Genomic DNA, 21,674 nt, shown 5'->3' on the forward strand with positions numbered 1-21,674 from the left:
TTAAACTTTGTGATTCTGTTTAGGCCAGCAGAGAAGGCTTAGCAGACCCTGATGGCCCGCCACTGCCAGCCGTAGATACCTCGGTGCCATGCTCGAAAAGTCTTTTTCCTCACAATATTTTGTCAGTCATCCACAAGAAAAAGAAAAAAAACATCTCTGCATATTCTGTACCATCTGCATCAGCAGGAAGATAAACTGATCGCAAACAGACGCAGGATGAACTCTGTTGTTTAGCAATGAATCTGCTCAAATGACAGAGGAGAGGAGAAATGAGAGGAGAAATGACAAACTAAAGCACATATGCCATTTTATGACAAATATAAGAAGGTCATTGTTATTTCAAGGTCAATCTCAAGTCGATTTATTTGCTGAAGATTTGTTTAATTTAAAAATTGTCGTATGTTCTCTCTTGTCTTATAATGTCCTGTATCTACAGCATATTAGACTGACAATAAGCAAAAAGATCAATAACAATTGCAGGGACAGTATTAAAGGGACAGTTCACCCCCCAATCAAAGACATATTCTTACCTATGATCTGTGGCGCTGTTTATCAATCTAGATTGTTCTGGTGTGAGTTATAGTTATGGAGATATCGTCCTTAAAGATTTGTAGATTGATATATAGCACTACAGGTAAGAGGAAAACATTTAGATTTTTGATTTTGGGATAAGCGGTCCCTTTAAGAAGAAAAAGGTTGGTCGGCCCACCCCTTTGATCAAGGCTGACATATTTCAACTACTTTTGGATGGACTCTCACGGTTCCCAGAGGATGAATCCTAACAACTTAAGTGATTGGTGACTTTTCCTCCATGAAGTCACCAGGAGATTGAATTTTGTCGCTTTAAATTACATTTTTAGACAAATGTAGGAAAAGTCTATTCTCTCCTTTTCAGTTAAATTATCAATGGATGTTTTCCCTTTTTAACTCAATGGTATAGGGGCACCAGATCTGAACTCCAGATGTTGAGTGTGCAGTGCAACCCCCGTCCTTGAATGCTCCGAGAAAAAGAGTTCACAGCAGTCAGTGGGATATAAATGTGGTGCAGCATCGTTGCTGACCCAGACAGTTGTTTTTTTTTAAATCAGGGTCTGTAGCATTGATAATTTACAAATTATACATTCTTTAGATTCTCCATTGTGGAAAGAGGATACAAACACTGCATGTGCACACAGATGTGACCCGACTTCTTAAAATGGAGGGCATTCTCCTTCAGCAGTTCAGCGTTGGGTGATTTATTTTTCTGCTGATATGGTTTTTACTGATTTGCACTATTTTCTGTTCTCTTCTGGCAGACTGAATTTTTTTTTTCTCGGGACATTAAATAGTATTGAATCTTAAACTGTGTTCAGGGTTCCATATGATGGGGTTTTTGTAAACAGCATTCATGCCAGCAAACTCGATAGGTGAATCGCTGAGTAGACAGAATAACCAAAGGGTACTGTTGTGCATGTAAACACATCATCATCCATCATACATCCAGACCACTGTGATAAACCAACGCGATAAAGACTTGAGGCAGAGTACTACACTACACTGTGTGCAGGGGGGAGAGAGAAGAGATTATGAATGTAAGAGGATAACGGCTATAATTTATGCATCGATGAAAGGAACCCTGGTATTTTATTTATGATCTCCTTAAATATAGCTCATGTGAATTAAATAAGTGATTGGAAAATGGATGTCACAACCTAGATTCTTGTGTATCCCACACAACCGTACACACAATGTACACGAACACTCACTCTTGGCTGTCACACTGAAACACAAGCAAAATCACATACAGCTGGATTGACTGCTACTGGTTGAAAAGCAGAATTCTCTATTTATTCATTTTTATGGTTTTGTCAAGCAGAAACTATTTCAAGAAATATTTGTTTTGCCATTTGTGGGAATATCCTAATTTGCATTCTCTGTGGGAATAAGATGAAAAGAGCAACATCACTCATGTGTATCTGTTTTTAATTCAAGCTCAAGCCTGGAGATGCTTAGCTTAGAATGGCTTGAAGACTGTAAACAGGGAGAAACACCTGGCATGGCTCCGTTCAAAGGTAAAATAAATCACCCTACCGGCGTTGTTCAACAGACAACAACTGTTGAGGTTGTGCAGGAGGTATAACTGACTGCCTATAGTCTTTATGCAAAGCTATAAACTGTAAACCTGCAATGACTCATTTTGGCCACTGGGGGGCAGCGGGGAACAACATTGATTTATCACCTTTTAAATTGACAGGGCTAATTTGTCAGCGAACATTTGCTTTTTTACACATCCAGCAGTTGCAGGGCAACATGCCATCATTTATTTGGAGTCAAGTTTTTTGTGTCTATTTGGTGAATGAACTGCAAATTCTAATGAGAGCGATGAGAGTTTACCAAAACAGTAAAGCTGAGCTGAAACTTGTTATGAAGCATTGTTCACACAGTCATTTAAGACATTGTTTCTAAAAAGAAGAAATGCCAACAGATTAAAACTGTGGAAGCTTTGTCTTTAGAAAAAAAACTAATACTTCACCTGTGTTGAACCTGAATTAAATCTAGATTATGCCTTATCTTTTCATCTTGAAGGAGTCCCCATGGCCCATTAAGTGTTTATTCCTTACCGCCAAGCCAATATTAGGTCAAATAAATAGTGCACATTGAATTGTAATTGTACTCTGTAAAAGGATAACTGTAGAATTTACAGTAGCTTGCTAGCAGCAATTAGCAAGTAAGTAGCTGTAGTATATTTCACATGCTAACTTTAAAATGAATTACAGCAAATCCCAGTTTACTGTAATATGCATTACTGTATTCATTGTAATACTGTAAATGAATAACAGTAAAATAATTACATACTGTAAAAATAAAGACGCAGTTTTTTTTCAACAGAAGTCATTTATTTGAATAATTTTTTTTCAATTAAAAAACAACATTTGTTATGGTATTCTTGAACATACAACATTTAAAATGTTTCTCTTTCTTCAAGTTTAGTAATTTGACAGTAAACAGTAAAATTCAAGCACTGGAAGCAATAAAATATTCAGGTCAAGGGGGAAATGTATAAAAACAATTTGAACTGAAAAAAGTACAACTTCAAACAATAAAATGTCCATGACTGACTTTATTGTTACTGTATTGAACTGGAATCCTCTACCTGGGCGGTCGTCTTCTCCATGAACTGGAGTCTCTCCATGAACTGGAGTCTCTTCCTGGACAGGAATCCTCTTCCCTGCAGTGGAAGGACAGAGAGACATTGGTTACCCAATGTTTCCCATTGGTTTCCCATTGGTTTCCCATTAGAAATACCACAATATGTTTCTACTACTGACAATGTCAGCCTATGTGGTGTGTTGTCTGGTACTGGGATCTTACCAACATGATGAGCCTTGGAGTGCTCAGCAGGGACACCTGGGCCTCAACATCAGCCTGGGTGGAGGTTTCCTGCAACACAAAATAAACAGACAATAGTACCATATTTATTATGAGAGACATGAAAGAAACCCTTACTTTGATGTTCCAGGTGTATTTAGGGGGACAGTGAGAAGATAAGCATTGTTTAGTCTGGAAGGTGTGGGGAGATGGGCACATGAAGCAGGACAGAGAAGGGTTCCCATAACAAACACCTGCTTTTTTGAAAAGTTTGAAATGTGTACAACTTTATATATGGGACTGCGAACAGGTGTTCACACAAGTGTGTGTGTGAGAGAGAGAGAGAGGGGGGTTGGGGAATCTGATCAGCAACTGTATATGTTCAAATGTCTAGTGTGGAGGATATCATCAGGTCTTGAGACGATCCAATGTAAAACACAATATTTATGATTGATTAAAGTTGTAAATCAGTCAGATTAGACCCGAACACGACAGGAAGGTAAAGCTAGCAACAATGTATCCAACGTTATACCAGCTGTTGCAGTCTGCCCTGCCATGTAGCGTTAGCTCAGAAAACACACACCATGTTGTGCTGTCTGACCTGTTGTGGCGTTCTGGTTCACTCGCAACGTTCTGGTTCACCTTCAGCGGTGCTCGGTAACGTTACCCACATCACGTGGTGCCGCATGGTAGCTAGCAAGAGAGAGAAGAGTCAAAACTTCTCCAAATGGAGCTAGCCTTTGCTAACTAGCGCAGCAATACACACATACACAATTTCAATTATTTTACAAGTTACACTAAACGCATGCCATGTATCAACTATATGAAGCCAAATGATTTATATCACAACTTAATGAGAAAATACTACATTTTGGTAATATTAGTAACACTAACGTTAGCTAACTAGTGCACGAAAGTGTCTCTACTTCCCTCTTAAAGTCACGTAGCATTACACTGTGACTTTACTTGAGAAGACTGTGCTCTCTGTAATTAAACGTACAGTTGCAAAATGCCTGGCAAAAAGGAAATATGAAGGAATAATAATGAGCTTCGTTACCTTGCTGTTGCTGAAGTTGAAGTGAGGACTCTGGTCAGAAATGTTGTAGCTCTTGTTTCAAAATTGTGTTGAGACACACAACGTAATAGTTACTGTCATCGTTTGTGTAACGCAACGGAAGTATAACAATGTTGTTTTCCCCTCTGTCTGCGTCAACTCACATCTGTGTTGAAAATAATGCTACAAAGGATTATGGTGTATTGCTGAAAAAGGAAAACCCGCTCAAAATTACTGTATTATGATTCACAGCAACATTTATTTACAGTAAGATTCACCCGGGAATTAATTTTGACCATGATGCATTGCAGATCTACAGCAACATGCTGTAAGAATATGGCCAGTATACAGTAATATCACTGTGAAAACTACAGAAACGTGTTACAGTGTACCACTCTTAAGAAATTCCACTGCCTTTGCGACAAGTGTCGCTTCACCTTCTTTTTTGTCCTGTTCCACATTGAACAATGGAGTTAAAGTTTGGAGTTCACCAACTTTATTCAAAAAACCTTCCGGTCAGTCATGGGGTCAGTATAGCCCTGAGGCAGCTGTTTAAAGTACAGCAGTGTTAAATGAACTCTGATGAACTTGGACTTTAGACTATCCACTTATTATGCAATTTTGTTGAGGGCTTTTGGGATTTTATGGCAAATATGGAAACATCACATTATGTATGTCTACTCTGCAGAGCTTCCTGGACAGACCACCTCTAATCTAAGCCATTAACTGGTTGCAGATTTTCCTGGAGAGACAATACCTCACTATTGTGTCCGCTCAGGGAGCCAGTTAACACCCTCCAGCTCTGCTCCACACATTGTGCCACCACCAACCCATCATCCGCAATGTGAGCTTGTGTGCCAAAGAAATGTGTCTGTAAATAGAGGCACTGGAGCCAAAATCCAAATTAACTGACCTGAAGCAGACCAGGGATATCGGCTGCTCCCAAGAACCAGGAGCTTTAAGAAAACCTGTACTCGGGAGGCTGCCAGAGAAACCATCTGTGTGCTGTGAGTGCATAAGCTCCATCAGCTGTGCCGTCATCCTTATCTCTGCACCTCAATCTTAGCTTCAATATTTGAAAACTAACTGAATGCAAAAGCAAACTGCGGATGCCTCTCTCCTTTGCAAAATTAGAATTCATGAAAGCCAAACTATCTAATCATAAATAACGAATGGATCGAGGAAATCAAATTATTGTATTATATCATGCGTTGGCCTCTTGGAAAGTCATTTTGTCAAATAATCTATTAAAGATTAAAAAAAAAATTGGAAACAAACACACTCAGCAAACCATGTGAAAATAACAGCTATGGATTTTACTATTTGAATAAGCATCGTCACATAATAGAAGGCAACATATTGCGTGGGTAACTGACAAAATGGTTGTTTCCTATATAATCCATTTTTGTGAATGTCATAAGCACATAATACAACAAGTGTAGAGGTAACTCCCCATAAAACTCCAAATTAAAAAACATTTAAAAGATTGATGCGATTATTTGATTTGATATTGCCCCACAATAGAGGCAAACAAAGTAATTGGGCAGAACTATAATCAAATCAAGATATTTATTTGTGAAATGGTATTATTATGGTACTTTTTTAAACTATAATTTAGCTTTAATTCATTTTATAACACAACACAACAGAAACAATGTGAATATTGTTCCAGACAGCAGACTCTGTCAGCTCTGTTGTTGTTTTGTTCAAGTTCCTTCACCTTGACTTCCATTGCCAATTGTGTCTAACCTAAATTAACATAACCCAAGATATTTAATATATTAGATATTTGCTTTTATTCAATCGCTCCAACCACTGAGACTTATAATTAGGGTTGGGTACCGAGACGTCCAACACGTCCGGAAATCTGCGTTGCTTTTCGAAAAGCAACGCAGATTTCGGTGCTTCCTTCCGGTGCCTGAGCCGATTTAAATACTTTTTTTTTTTTTACACTACTCTGTAAAGTTGCACGGTATATAGATACTAAAAAGGTAGCGCGGTACCCGCACGCTAAAAACGATTATTAAAATAGCGCGGATCAGAGCGCACTCGCTGCTCTGCTCTCTGTCCGCCTGCATGCAGAGCGGGGCTCGAGGGGGCGGGGCTTCCAGCGCTCACGCACACAGTGCGCGCACACAGAGATCGCTGGAGACACGAGCACGAGCTTTTGAACGTCCGTCCTCAGCTTGATGTAACAAATCTCTCTAGTTGATATTAATGATGACGTGTAGTCCAGTAAATCAGCAGTTTTAGGATCCAAGTGTCTGAGTTCTGTTGCACACGATCCCATCAGGCCACCTGATGCTTGTGTCTGTTCTTTTTTTAAATATATATATTTTTAGTTTGAAGTTAAAAGGTTTGATGCTGTAGTTTGAAGCGTTTTGTATGTACTTATTTATTTATATATATAGTATACTTTAAACAGTTCATAATATTGTTCAATTTGAAGAAAAAAAATTGCCTTGGCAATAAAAAAGTATCGGTTCAGGCACCGTTTAGGCACCGGTATCGTTTTAAAAGTATCGGTTTAGCACCGGTATCGGAAAAAACCCAAACGATACCCATCCCTACTTATAATGCATCAGATTCAAAGCTGTGTGAGAGCTTCTCTGCACAATGCATTGTGGGAAGTATGAACCAACCAGTCCCGACTCCCGAGCCAGAAAAGTCCAGGACATCAATATTGAAAGTTTCCACTGCTGCGTGTGACAGTTTAAGTTCAGTTCCCCTCCTCGTCTTACGCAGTGAACGTTTCAACAACTTTATTTCAGCGTCTCATCTGTTTCAAGAATCTGTTGTCGAACATAAACTCTCATTGAACTTTCCTCCCCGTGAAACTGCTCTCGCGCGGTTTGGTCCGGTGGAGCAACCCTCCCGCCTACAGGGGGAGTCGCGCGACAGCCTGCACGCTTCCAGCAAAGCCCCCGTCACGAGCTAATAAACACATCAGAGCGACCGGCATTTGTCTTCCGGCAACGTCAGCGATGAGTGGCGCCATGCATTTCAGAAACTGCGGCGCCGTGCTGGTGACGGGGGCCAGCCGAGGCCTCGGGCTGCAGCTGGTCCACAGGCTGGCGAGTGGAGGCTTCTCGCCCGGAAAGATAATAGCCACCCGGAAAGATAATAGCCACGAGCAGGAGCTCCCGCGAGCGCGCAGGTAAACAAGAGGACCTACAGGTAGCTTGGTAGCTTTGGAGCTAACCACCCTGTCACCCCCACACGGAGCGTTTAATCTCGTTTAATCACAGTAAGCGAGTTACTACTCGACGCCCAGTCCACTATGGCGGGTGGAGGAACACATGACAAGTAACGTCCCTATTGTGAAATACAGTTAAACCCACACTGGGTATTTAGCAACTAACATGATGTTGTTTTGACCTCCAGCAACTTCAGGAGCTGGCAGAGAAACATCCCAACATCCACATCATCTCCTTGGGTAAGGCAGAGAAGTACAATATATATCACATTTAAAACAAAACACCATAAAATCTAACGCAAACACAACCCCAACTTTAACATACAAGCCCATTTAGAGATATTAACCAACAAAAAAAAGTTCCTAAAAGTATAATAATAATAACTCAAACTTGTATAGTGCTTTTCTAAGTACAGAAGACGCTTTACATTGGGCCCAAGAGACAGAGACAAACGGAACCAAACAAAAATAGAAAGGCAAACAAAAACAAACAAACAGATGTTAACAACAAAAAAAGAAAACTGGAGAAGATGTGTAGGTCATAGTGGAGGATAGGTGCAGGGGTTTAGCAGGTGAAGGTGAGTTTGAAAAGGTGGGCAACCAGCATCTTAGAACACAACCTACTTGTTGGCCTTATGCATGTTTTTTTAACTATATAGACATGGAATGAATCCTGTACACTGGAGACGTGAAGTAAAACTGACTTATTCATTAATAAATCTTCAGCATGTATTTAAATTTTTTTCCATTTGTTGAATCCAACTTTTGAGGATTGGCAGTGTTGATGTGTTTCTGCACCAGACGTAGTGAACCAGGAGAGCATAGAGAGGTGTGTGGAGCAGGTGGGCCAGCTCGTGCAAGAGGAGGGTCTGAACTGCCTGATCAACAATGCAGGGATCAACGTGGTGGCCGACTTTCAAACCGCTACTGCAGAGATGATGATCGAAAACTTCCACACCAATGCGGTGGCTCCTCTAATGATCACCAAGGTAATGTTCATTGTGCTCGTATTAATAATATTATATATTTTGTGCTTGCGGCGCTCCCTTCACCAGATTATAAGGGAGGAGAAGTGACACCGTGAGCAGGACCCGTGTGAGTAGTTCATTTCCTGAATGCTGCACAACTAAAATAAAAGGATGACCTTGATGGACAGAAGGGACAAAACTCCTGAGCCCAGGATGGACTGTATTTCTATACATATTCATTGGATGTCTGGTTTCATTTGGCCCCAGTGTGCACTGGGTGCTGATCGAGAACATGCACGGCGCGGACAGATGCTCGAAGGACAGTCACTGTAACAACGAGGCCACGCTGCAGCCTTATTGTGTCATGGGACATCTGCATTGAATCTCATAAAGCAGAAAACGCTCCGCTTTGTGGGCTGAAACCTTGAAACATATTAGGTGAAACAATCTATATATATATATATATATATATATATATATATATATATATATATATATATATATATATATATTTGTGTTGTTGGTTTGACTAAAGAAGCAATTTTGAAGATGGAAAATTAAGTTAATGGGAAATGGTTTATTCGATAATCCAGCAACAAACCAAAACTTCAACAGAAACTACTTAACCAGCATTCCTGCTTTGCAAAGGTCTAGATATATACAAAAATTCAACATTGTGGGTCCTCCTGTGTGCCCATTCAGGTGGGACAGATTCAGACTTGTATGGTATATATCCAGCAGGATCGTAAAAGCTTGATGGCATAAAACAGAGTTGTAGAACGTAAGAAAATGAAAAAGAACGAGGCTCTGGATTGAATCACTAGGTATTTTAGCAGTTGTATCATTCAGTGTTGAATCAATGAATTGGCTTAAAGACAATTTCTTAAATCAATCATTGCAGTAATAAGTCATTATTAAAACTACAATGTCGTCTGAGATACTTGTACACTCAGTTGCCAGTTTATTAGGTACATCTAGGTAAAGCCAATGCACTCTAAAACAACATGCACACATACAACAGTCCTCCAATGAATCCTACCTTGATCTATTTTTTCTATTATTGATTTCAACAATGTGAACAAAGTCATAGAAATACACTACATTGGATACAAAATTGAAATTGACAATACAAGCAAATGTCTTTTAGTTGGACATGCTGCCACCAGAGGGCACTATTTATGTTCCTCCCCACAGACTGTATAGTGTGAAATATGTTTTACTCTGACTGGAAATGCTCTGGAGTTTGCCCAAACTTCGAGATTTGATAATGAAATCATTTCTAAAATGTATGTCTCTAGATTTCAACATGTGTACAGATGTTGTTTTTGATATTTATATGATAGATTTGCAAATAGCGATTGTGTTATTAAATTCCTCATTGTAACATTTGAATTCCCCTGGTCTCGTAATCCTCGTGGTCACAAGCTTTTTAATATCCAAGAGATTCTTGATTCTCCATCTCATGAAAACCCTGTGTTTGTTCTTTCTTTTCTGCCCGTGCCAGGCCTTCCTGCCTCTGTTGAAACGAGCTGCGTCGAGAGGAGGAGCCGGTGGCGCGGGGAGCATGAGCATCCAGAGGGCGGCGGTCATTAACATGACGTCCTCGCTGGGTTCCGTGGAGCTCAACTGGGGCGAACAGGCCAACAACTTCAAATGGTACCCCTACAGGACGTCCACGGTATTGCTACCATTGGATAAAACCACAAGTCTGACTGGAGAAAGGAGGCTCCTATTTCAAATTGTTGGGGATTTCATTTCTGGCGGCATAAGCACTCTTCTGTTTGAACATTTTGCAGCTATATATTTAAGGATAAACATGAGATATCTGCTGCACCTACCGCCGTCTCCAGACGGATCCACTTTTGTGCTGTTGGGCAAAACTGTAGCGTGGTTGGTTATCAGGTTTGCGTGCGTCGCTCAGTCACCTGTTTCTGCTTCCGTTCTCAGAGCGCCCTGAACATGGTGAGCCGCTGTATGGCCGTAGACCTGCAGCCTGATGGGATTCTCTGCATGGCTGTACATCCCGGATGGGTCCGCACAGACATGGGGGGGTCTGAGGTATAAGAGCGCCTGCTCTGTCCAACTCCCATCACTGGCTTTTTGGGATGCCCTCCATTGTACTGACATTTCTAAGAAGTGACTAACCTTTGTGTCTCTCTCTTCAGGCTCCACTGAGTCCGGAGGAGAGCATTTCGTCCCTCCTGTCTGTGATCGGTGGCCTGACTGAAAAGGATCACGGGTCATTTCTGAACTTTACGGGAGAGATTTTGCCTTGGTGACTCATATTATAAGCACTTAGTTTGGATCATCATTTGATATAGTATCTACAAACTGTGTGTGCAATAGTTCAGGCTGCTGCTTAAGTACGGTAAAATGGAAATGTGTTACCTATTTTTATCTTTACTGTTGCGAGTTTTCAGCATCATTTTTGTGAAACAGTATTAAAACATTTGAGTTTCCAAGAGTGTGTCTTATAGTAAAAGAGGTCCACAATTTACACATGTTTATGCTTGTTTTGCTTTTGTGCTGAACTGTTAGTTAACTAATAACTGTGTAGTTATAAGACAATCTTGTCGTCAGAGGACATTCTTCCTTGTAGGATTTAAGAAGCTAAAACAAACAAGGAAGTTTTGTCAAAATGATTTTCTTCCTCATTCTTAGAACGACAAGTTTTGAGTTGCTTATAATAACTTGTTCCAACGGGGGTGACTCGGCATATTGTTCCATTTGTAGTTTCCCCATTGTGCCTCTCAGCAGGCAGTCCTGCAAGAATAATAGACAACAATGAAAAAGGTAAATGTCATTCAGCGTCACGGTGCTGTCTCAGTGGCACTTTTAGCTGTACAATTGTGAGAGAACTGAGTCTTATCGCTGTCGGTTTACAGCTCCTGTCTCCACTGCTCGTTTGGGTACAGGTGCACGATAAAGCAGAGCGCACTCTGACTGGTATAAAGTAGAGAATAGTTTTGGTGCTAACTGGCCGCAGGGGCATGGCCGGATTGTTGAAGCCGCCTGACCTCAACGTTTGGTGAAGATGCCTCACTGGTGGATCTTTAAGAGGAACAGAGTTGAAGATAAGGGCATGCCAAGCTCCCTGAAATGTCATTCAAATCTGATCAAACCAGTTTGCCTAGACTGCTGTGCAGGAAGTCATGTGCTGTGTGTGTGGAGAGCCAGAGGAGAGAGGGAGTGTGCACACAGCGCTAGAAATGGGAGAAACGGTTCTAGGATAAGGTGCTGCTTTGGATTTCTCTTGTGAATTCGTTATTTTTATTCATGAGATTTGGAGAGCTCTGCGTTTACTGCTTGGGAAGATGCTTGCGTTCCTGGAGGAAAAAAATATGAACTTTTCATTACTTGCTGCAGGTAAATGTTTGTGTGTCCTTCGTGCTTATTATTACTATTTTGTTATATGGTTCTGAGCTAATAGCTGAATAGTCGTGTGTTATGCCAACCTCCTTTATGTATGAATACGAATATTACTTCCAACTTTGTCGTTTTTATTCCCTGCAAAGTCCGCGTTGTTTTGCATGCAGTGTGAGCAGGAGTAAGTGCTATTTGACTAAACCGTTTCTGATGGCAGATAATCAGTTCTGTTTGACCACGCCACAATTGTACCGGTTTTTATTTACCTCAGAAAATAATCTGACTAATAAAATAAAACTTATTTTTTTTAAACATTTAAAATCTCTAAATTGAGATGTATACAAGTTCATCTACTTACTGGCTCACCTCAAACTGAAGTCAAACCAGCGCTCCATCTTGAGCAGTTTGGCCCGCAGGCCTAAAAACACAGTTTTTAATAACAGCATTAATGGTTGTGCCGTTCCATTCAAGTGTCCCAGTAAACCAGGACACTTTAGAGGAAACACAACGTGAACAGTACCAGGAAACGGAAGCAGCTACATGGAATTCACTCATCATTCATTTGATTATTTACACTTGTGCGTTCCCTGCTATGATATGTTCAATGATTTACTAATAGTATTTAAGACTAGCTGTGACTGTGATCCATTTTTGACTTTAACAGTGTGCCATGCTGTCTTCGTCCAAACGAGTATCTTAAAGGTGTTTTTTCTTTCTTTCAATCTATATTACCACTTCTATCTAGAACGGTTCACATGGGGGCCTACATTAATAGACAACAAAAATCAAACTCCTGTAATGGCTGTAACTAACAATTATTTTCATGGACAATCTGTTGACATATATATTTTTAAGGTAATTGATTAGTCCTCGAAGTCAGAAATTGACCAGGTTATTTTACATTTTTGAAAATGTTGTTCACGCTGAAACCCAAAGCTATTAATTGTACGGGGATGGAAAAAAACAGAACGGCAGCAAGTCATCGCGTCGGGGAACCCGTTTTGTTTTCCGTGAACATCATTTTCATACATAACATTCCAAATTCTTTCTGACATCACTTCCCAAGTCCTGCATGACTTAGTGTGACTGTCCTGGATCAGGGCTGTATGCAAAAGTTGTCATATGACGCTGTAATGCCAACGTGTAACAGATATCCAGTGTGAATGCTGTAGCACTTCTGCCACTTGTAGTTATGGAATCCAACAGGAATCCTCTATTGTTGATATTGGTGCTGCTCTATGGCTGAACCTCCAACCGTGGTCCGTGTTTATTGTGTTGCAGAGTCAGGGTTAGGCTGATGGACTATCCAGCTCCTGAGGGGCTGCTGTCGACTGCTGGAGAGCTGAGAATGCCGTTCTCGGACACGGTCAAGTACTGCATCCTGGGCATCTCGGTCGCTCTTTTTCTGCTGGCGCTCGGCATCTTGGCCTGGCAGACCTTCAGATGCTGCGTGCAGACGCACACTGCAGTCCCGCAGCGACCTGCTGGTGAGTAGATCGGATCACAGTACCGAACGGGTACAGCACACATATTGCTGATGGATGACCAAGAAAGTAATTACCGAATGCATTCTTGTGTCTCGTTTTTTTATTTGATTGTAGGGAACAGTGATCCGCTGTACTCAGTCGAAAAGTCAAGAACATTTGGAAACTACTCAGTAGCTCCAAGTACGAGGGTAAGACGAAATGGATTCGAGAGCTGTGGATGGAACAAGAGATTATTTTAAATTTGATATCAACCGTAGTGTCATATGTAGTCTAAGGCCACCCTACAGTATCCGGTGTCCCAGAGTTCAAAGCAGCACCCTCTACTGTACAACATTAGCCGTGAACCACTGACCCTACTTCCCATCCCCGTACTTCCAGCGCCCCTCGCTCGTACCCCACCCATCCTCAAAGTCGGCCTTCATTTTCATCTCAACCACACGCCTGTTGAGTTTCGGTAATTTGCATTTTTGTGTGTGTGTGTGTGTGTGTGTGTGTGTGTGTGTGTGTGTGCGTGCGCGTGCGTGTGTGCGTGTGTGTGTTTCTCTCTCTCTCTCTCTCTCTCTCTCGATAGAATCTGTCCACAGACACGTAAACGTTCATACCGACTCGCGAGGGGTAAAAAAACAATACCATTCACATGCTCTCGAAGAGAGAGACGATCTATGGGAGAGGAATGCAGGGCATTTCAGGTTTGACGGTCTCGAAAACAAAACACGGAATCGAGGAACACTTCTTGAAAAATGTAGATCTACTCGGGGTGTGATCTGCCATTTCAAGACAAAGGAGATTTTGAGTCTGGAATGAGCACAACAGAACTTAAAACGCCACGCCCCAAGGCATTTTGATGTATTATTAATTCATACAGATGGGGAAAAAAGGGAACTGCCATCGGCGAGACGAATCTGTGTTGATCTAGTACACGTGAGCTGTGTTTTATAACTCGGATTTTATTTGGGCAGTCTATTGTTTCCTTCCCACCCACGACTCAGTGACCTCTTCGACGAAGTGTTCACCTTTTATCATTAAACGTTCATCAAATGTTTTGATTTATCGATACCTTTCAATGGCAGGTCGAATGCTAAAGATTATATTGTGTTGTTGGGCGTTTCAGTTATTTTGTCCAGTCCTTGTAGTTTATGAAGATGTTTCGACATTGGCAACATCTATGTCAATAAAGATTAAGATGAACTTGTTCAAACAAAGGAGAGTTGAGGCTTGTCACAAGTCAAATAAAAGCTGGCGGTGCTGCAGTTAATACCAACAGCGCTGATGGAAATGTGTGTGTCCTGCACGCTCCCCAGACGGAGAACGTCAGCACAGAGGTACGCAGGCTGAGTCGCTGTCTGTCCCAGGCTGAGTTTCCCTCCTTGGGATCCAGCCAGGCGGCCGGAGGCTCGGGGGTGCCTGCCAATATTAAAAAGGTAGTACCTCACTGGATAATCCCGTCGTCACGTGACAATCAACCAACAATGTTTTGTTAGTCTATTCAAACACTTTTTTTTACTATAATACAAGGTTCCTATTACACACTTTACATTACATTAATTGGCTTATGTGCATCCTAAGTGGAAGAAAATGTGTGAGACGTATGTGTTATGGGAGGATCATGTCATTTTTTGGCGTATACTGTGCAACAGAATTAATTTAATTTAATTTATTTCATATTAAGTTTAGCTTCTCAAGACATCGATTGTCTTTATTGTCACTGAAGAGTTAAATTTGTGTTCACATGTTCCACACAGATATTGATTTTAGTTCTCCATCGTCTGGCTGCTGGCACCGAGAAGTATCAACCGCAGCCTTGTGTGCCTTTCCTAACACATCCTCTTACACCAGGTTGATGGATCGCTACGTTTTTCCATCTATTATGACCAACTGCAGTCCCAGCTGGTGGTCACCGTCCTGCAGGTGGAGGGGCTTCTGGAGCCCGGCCAGGTGTGCAGCCTCCAGCCATTTGTTAAACTGAGACTCATGTGGTCAGGTTTCGAGGGAGTGGAAGTGGACGACCGCACGGACGAGGAGGTAATTTTGTCTTCATCAGTTCCACATGTCGGCCAAAAAGATGATGATTCGATTCGATATTTTATTATTAGTCCCGCATTGGGGAAATTTGCAGGATTGCAGCAGCAAACGGGTCTAGTGCACACAAGAGACATAGTAAAATAAAAATAGATAAATAAACAGTAAAACAGGAATAAAAACAGTAAAGAATGCACAATAACAATATTATATATACAGACAGAATACAATGTAATTTATATTGCACAGTTTAGGTGATTAAAGTGACCAAAGTGATTGAAATGACTTCACAAGACGAATTGTCAAGCACAGAAACTACGGCAGGTCGTGTGTCTCTGTGCTGTGTAGAAAGGGTTGTGATTACCGCTGTGACCCCTCAGGGCGAAGGGACTGCGCCTGTCTTGTGGACGGTGTTGCAGGAGTGGCGGACCCGCATCGTGAAAGGCAGCTGTAACCCTTTATTTGGAGACCAGTTCAGCTGCATCATGCAAGAGGGCAAAGGGCTTCATCACATCAACCTCAGGATGGAGGTACTGCAGTAAACTGTATCTCTCAAATCACAACGAGCTCTAAACTGAGAAAAATGAGTGTTTTGTGTGTGACTGTGTCTGTGTGCATCCCAGGTGAGGCACTTTGATAAATTCTCCAGACACACGGTGTTGGGAGAGGTGAGGGTTCCTCTGGGGCAGCTCAACATCTCCTACCCTCTGGAGCTCCAAGAAGATCTGAAGACACCCCAGAAGGTACAGTAGGACATCATATATGCAAACAAACACGCATGTTCTCAAATGGGATGCTTTTTTCTTCTTCTGAGGTGAATTAAAGAATTCATCTTTTTTTTATTACTATTTTCAATGTTGAATGCTTAAAGTGAAAGAAATCACAGAACACGTGACAGCGTAGCGTCCTTGTCTTATTGTGAATATTATTTAAATAAGTGATTTGCAGAGTTAATAGAAACGGTACACATTAGAAACAGTACACATTAGAAAAGTGAATTATCATCCTGTTATGTTAAGCATTTGTATACTTACTCAACATTATTTTCAATTTGGGATTGAGTTTGGTAATATTTTTTACATTTGTGTTTGATTTCTGGAATATATAGCATTATTATTTATTTTGATTGAAAATATCTATTTATAATGTGTCAACACTGTTTACTTCCATTTTCTGTAAATCCCACTACCATCACTCAAAGAAAATTTAGATTGTATGAAATCTTTTGAATTCCAAATTTACTGCAGCAATTAGTGTATAATGTTGAGTTATCTCAATATATATATATATATATATATATATACATATATACATATATACATACATACATACATACATACACAAACAATTATTTGAGATGATTTGTGCTGACGCGATTCTCCTCCCACTTTCTGGGCAGGATCTCGTGGGAGAGGTGCTCCTGACTTTAAAGTTTCTTCCCACCTCTCAGAGGCTTGAGGTTGGACTGCTTAAGGTCAAAACGGTCCTCACTGAAAAGTGCTCAGACGCAGGTGAATAACAAACACTGTCATAAAAATGAAGCCATGAAGATGGCACTGTCATACACGTCCAGTTCCTGATCTGCCTTCTCTGTGTTTCACAGCTCTGAACGCCAGGATCAGTGTGCAGTGCAACCAGTGCAAGTTGAGGTACCAAAAAACCTCCGCCGTGGCCCGCTCTCTGGTCACTGTCTTCAACGAGGTCCTCATGTTCGCCCTGCCAGAGTTTCCTCTGGAGCAGTGTAAAATATCAGTTTCTGTGTATGAGACTCGCACAACTAGGAAATCACCCAAACGTCTGATTGGACAGTTGACTTTGGGGAAGGAGAATAGTTCAGAAGACGAGCATTGGAGCTCAATGATGCGCTCGGTTCGCCAGCCGATAGCGAAGTGGCACGGCCTACTGATCTGACTTGCCTCTCGTAAATAGTCTCCTGCACTTCCTGGATGTCCGCACCTGCTCGGGTATGACGCTTGCGTGTGTCGGCCCGGGGAATCTGCACCTGCTTTGCTGTGGGCCAAACATGGACCCCCTCTCCCTCCTGACAGACCTTTATGTTCCAATCAGGACGGGATGGCAGCGGAAGGACTGCCCAAAGAGCTTTAAATAGCCATTTGTACTCCTTATAGCTGATGAAGTTTACTTTAGTTTTGCACTCACTCGGTGCATAACTGTGCTGTCCGTGTAACGGTTACATTTATTTTGAATATGTGCTTGTTTTGAAATCCCTTCATTCTGCTAATAAATCTCTATATTGCAGCTCTGAATGTACAGTCAATATAGTAATTAACTGTTAATAAGAGTGTTAAATAATGGCTTATCTGTAAGGGAAAGTATACAATATCTAGTTTCAACCGACAATCAACAAGGATCAGTAGCCTCACTGAAACAAAAACATAACACAATATTCATCATGGCATGGTAGCATGATAAGCAATTTCAATATTCCCCTTTTTGTTTCCAGGAACACAACGCTCACAATCGCACAGTTAAACACATAAATACCTTGTGTTAGTTTTAGGCTGAAGGGTGTTTTGGCCTTTAGAAACTCTCGACTAGGTGCACTTCAATGATTTCGGCTCGGATCAAGTAAAATTACAAGTTTTAGCATCAAAATATAATTAAAGTACCCAAAGGTAAAAGTACTCATCATGCAAAATTGCCCATTTTGAAATATTGTATATTATATTGTTGTGTCCTAATTATTGATGCATTAGTGTGTTTATCACTTTGATGTTGCAGGGGGTGAAGATGGAGCTATTTTTAACCACTTAATGGAGGCAACTGCTGGGTAGCTTGCTCGTGAATTTCCCCTCAGAAATGAATCCATGATAATAATAAGGACATTATAATTACGTTTTGTATTCTTAATCTGACTGTGTCATTAGTAACTAAGGTTGTTGGTTAATAGGTCCATTTACTCAAATTGTCTCCCAGCAAAGGTCTGACACTGTGCCAAGTGTGTCCTATAGCTAACAATGTCCATTTCCATATAATTTCAACAATATTGTCAATTGGTTCACAGCTGAGTCGATCCAAACATGGTCAAGGTCTGTCGTGGTAGGTTAGACCAGGGAAATCCTAAATATGAAGGGTCAGTTAATGGTAAATGAACTGTACTTGTAGAGCACTTTTCTTCCGACCACTCAAAGTGCTTCAACATTACTTGTCATCATTCACCCATTCACACCCATTCATACACTGATGATAGGGGCTACCTTGCAAGGTCCCACCTGTCCATTATAACTAACTAACCATTCACACCTGTTCATACTCCGCAGGACCGGCCTGCAGGAGCAGGTCAAGTGTCTTGCCCAAGGACACATCGACATGGAGTAGCAGAGCTGGGGATCAAACTACCGATCTTCTGATTGAAGGACAACCCCGCTCTACCACTGAGCCAAAGTCCCCGCATAATGCATCATTCATAATTCATGCTTCGTCCAGACGGTCATCTCTCCACCAATACTAAACATCTAATTGTTTTACTGTACCAATTAAGATATATATATAAAAAACAGTCCTACATTTGCACATTCAATAATCTTATGTGTAGAATGTAATTGCATCTTCATACATAGATTTATCCCTCCTCTCTTACCGTAGTTCCTTTTTTGTCTGATTCTACTGAGAGGACATGCTGCACCTACTTTTCACTTTTACTGTTTGATAGCTTTGAAGGTCTAAGTCTGTAAGTATTTCTGTATCTAACATGTAAATATATTCTACGATATATTCTCTGTGTGTTTATCGTTTTAGTATAACCTTTGAGTTGTAGCAATAGATGCTAATCGCGAATAGCATTTCTCCATTGACATCACTGATACAATTAGCTTAGATGCTAACTGGTCAGGCTAGTCTCAAGTTAATGGTTACTTACCTTTTCTGGCAAAATGGGTCTATGCTGAATCATGGCTAAACATGAATGTATATGTATATGGTCGGTTTGTAAGGTAATTTCATGTTATGTTTCCACAGTTTTACAAAATCAAGAAAGATTCCCACTGAAATAGTAAAGTCCTACATTTGCACATTCATAAAGCTAATATCTCAATATTTCAGGTCTTATGAAAATAGATTTCTTAATAATTCCTGATGCATGTATTCAGGAGCCATACTAAAAATAAAATTGCTTTAGTGTACCAATTACAAGATTTAAAGAAGTAAGAAGAAGTAAAAGTATAATACTTCTGTAGGTCTCCAGGTGCTATAAATACCTAATAACATATAATCATGTAACTTATTTCTGACCGTATGTAAAATATATAAACGTTCAGAAAAAATGTAAGATGTAAAAGAAGACTCAAAATTGAATCGCCTCAACCGTTGGATCAAACTTGTCTGCCATTTCCTCTTTGATATATATATATATATATATATATATATATATATATATATAACTCTGTGCTGTTCCTAGGCATACTCTTCATGTGACTGCTTTGGCAACATTTGCAACGTCTTTTTTTTGTTTTTTGTTTTTCAGGTGTTTAACTTTGTCACAGTGAGACAATGCCTAGAATTTTGGAGAGTCGGGCCATCAGCGCTCCTTCATTCAAAATGCCAGCACGGCGAACGTAAGCGTCCAGAGATTTGAAAGAGAAACAGCTCAATAGCATTGCCACAGCTTTATTGTATCGTTGTATTTGTACTTTTCAACTTGAATACTAGTAGTTTATGTGTGGAAAACACAACTCTCTACACCAGTGGTCACCAACCTTTTTAAGCCCAAGATCCCTGACCTCTGCCTCGGTGACAGGCAAGATCTACCTATTGAGGCGTTGAAAGAAAAAGACTGTCCAGACTGTACTTACAATGTGAGGCTTTTTATTTGGCCTAATTGTAATTGATTGAAAGCAAACACTTTGGTCCAGCTCAATTTGATGTGACCAAGAACACACTAAATGACTTAATTTCAGTGCAACATAAAAAGGAAATGATTTGTTAACCGCACACCATATGAACAAGAAAAAACAATGAAATGAGCCGAGCAGGTTTGGAAAATCGATCAATGACCGTGAGAATAACCGTATTACCGTCGGAGGTGGGTTGGCCAGTTACGAAATCCAATGCGATACGAAACCAGGGGCGATGAGAAACTGGCAGAGGACGAAGGAGACCAGAGAGGGCTTTGCGAGAGCTTTCATGCCGAGTTGAGATTTTGCAAGCAGTAAAGAATGCCTTGGTGTTTTGCTCAGGAGCAGACCTGAAGCGTGACTTTCACTCACCAAAGGGGGAGACTTACCCGGGAGGCGGTCGATTGAACAGTCATACGGCAAAGGGCAATGAGTTGGTAATGAGGTGGCCTTGTCAAATCAGCAGGAAGATCCCGAGCCGCCAACTCGTCCTTTATGCGGTCCGAAAGACTGCGGTAGAAGGTGTCAAGGAGTCAAGGGGAAGTGTTGCAGTTGCTCTCTGCTGCCATGGTGCGGAACTCAATGGAGTAGTCGGACGCAGATCTCTCTCCCTGCCGTAGGTCCAACAATCAAGGAGCGACCTCCCTTCCAGGCGTGGCGTGATCAAAAACCTTTGGCATCTCCTCTGAAAACAGCTGAACTGATGTATAAGATATATATATATATATATATATATATATATATATATATATATATATATATATATATATATATATATATATATATATATATATATATATGAAGATGTGTAAGTGTATTTAGCTACTAAACTTTGTGTTGCAATAGCATATTTACACTAGCAGAGTGAGCACATTTAGCTTACGGTTATGTTACGTTACTGCACGGTGCTGGCTGACTAGTAATGTTTACAGAGAGCACCGTGCACGCTGCTCCCGTTACGACTACCATCGTCTTTCTTTCAGTGATCTTGGTGATGTTTACATTTAGCATGAACTTAGTAATGTTTACAGAGGGCAATGACTCTGACGGCACTGAAAGCGCAGGTAGAAAATCCAAATGACCTCAGGGTCCAGAGGGTTAAAATGGAAACGTAGTAGTGTGGCTTTAGCCTAAGAAGAGGGGAAGTCTATGGTCGTATGAGGCAGGAGTTGCTCAGTGGGATTTAACTTTCTATTTTTGGATACATTCCATGACATAAATAATTCCCGCTCGGTTGACTCAGTCTGTATTGGCCTGCGAGGTCCAGGATAGTTTAAAACACTAGATGGCGTGATGAGCCATTTTCAACTAATGAACTACGGATGTTTCCACATTTGGAAAGACATTTTTATATTAACACCAGAATTTATATGTTTCATCACA

At 40.8% G+C, this 21,674-nt stretch overlaps 2 protein-coding genes across 2 annotated transcripts; both read left to right on the top strand.

Annotated features, from left to right (window-relative positions):
* Window positions 1-7,386: 7,386 nt before the first annotated feature.
* On the top strand, window positions 7,387-11,022 carry LOC306741657 (C-signal; the record flags this gene model as incomplete). The annotated part of the gene is given in 7 exon segments (XM_079223973.1): window positions 7,387-7,524; window positions 7,530-7,559; window positions 7,787-7,838; window positions 8,400-8,587; window positions 10,071-10,244; window positions 10,514-10,624; window positions 10,732-11,022. Coding segments are annotated over 7 exon segments (807 nt in total). The 3' UTR covers window positions 10,846-11,022.
* Window positions 11,023-13,224: 2,202 nt separating this feature from the next.
* On the top strand, window positions 13,225-17,691 carry syt19 (synaptotagmin XIX). Its single transcript, XM_079223266.1, has 8 exons — window positions 13,225-13,419; window positions 13,534-13,607; window positions 14,721-14,840; window positions 15,256-15,441; window positions 15,819-15,968; window positions 16,062-16,181; window positions 16,838-16,949; window positions 17,042-17,691. Exons 1-8 carry the CDS (start codon window positions 13,230-13,232, stop codon window positions 17,347-17,349), a joined length of 1,260 nt encoding a protein of 419 aa, XP_079079392.1. The 5' UTR covers window positions 13,225-13,229; the 3' UTR covers window positions 17,350-17,691.
* The last annotated feature ends 3,983 nt before the right edge of the window (window positions 17,692-21,674 follow it).

The sequence above is a fragment of the Taurulus bubalis genome (genome assembly GCF_910589615.1).
Source record: "Taurulus bubalis genome assembly, chromosome: 9".
Lineage (NCBI taxonomy): Eukaryota > Metazoa > Chordata > Actinopteri > Perciformes > Cottidae > Taurulus > Taurulus bubalis.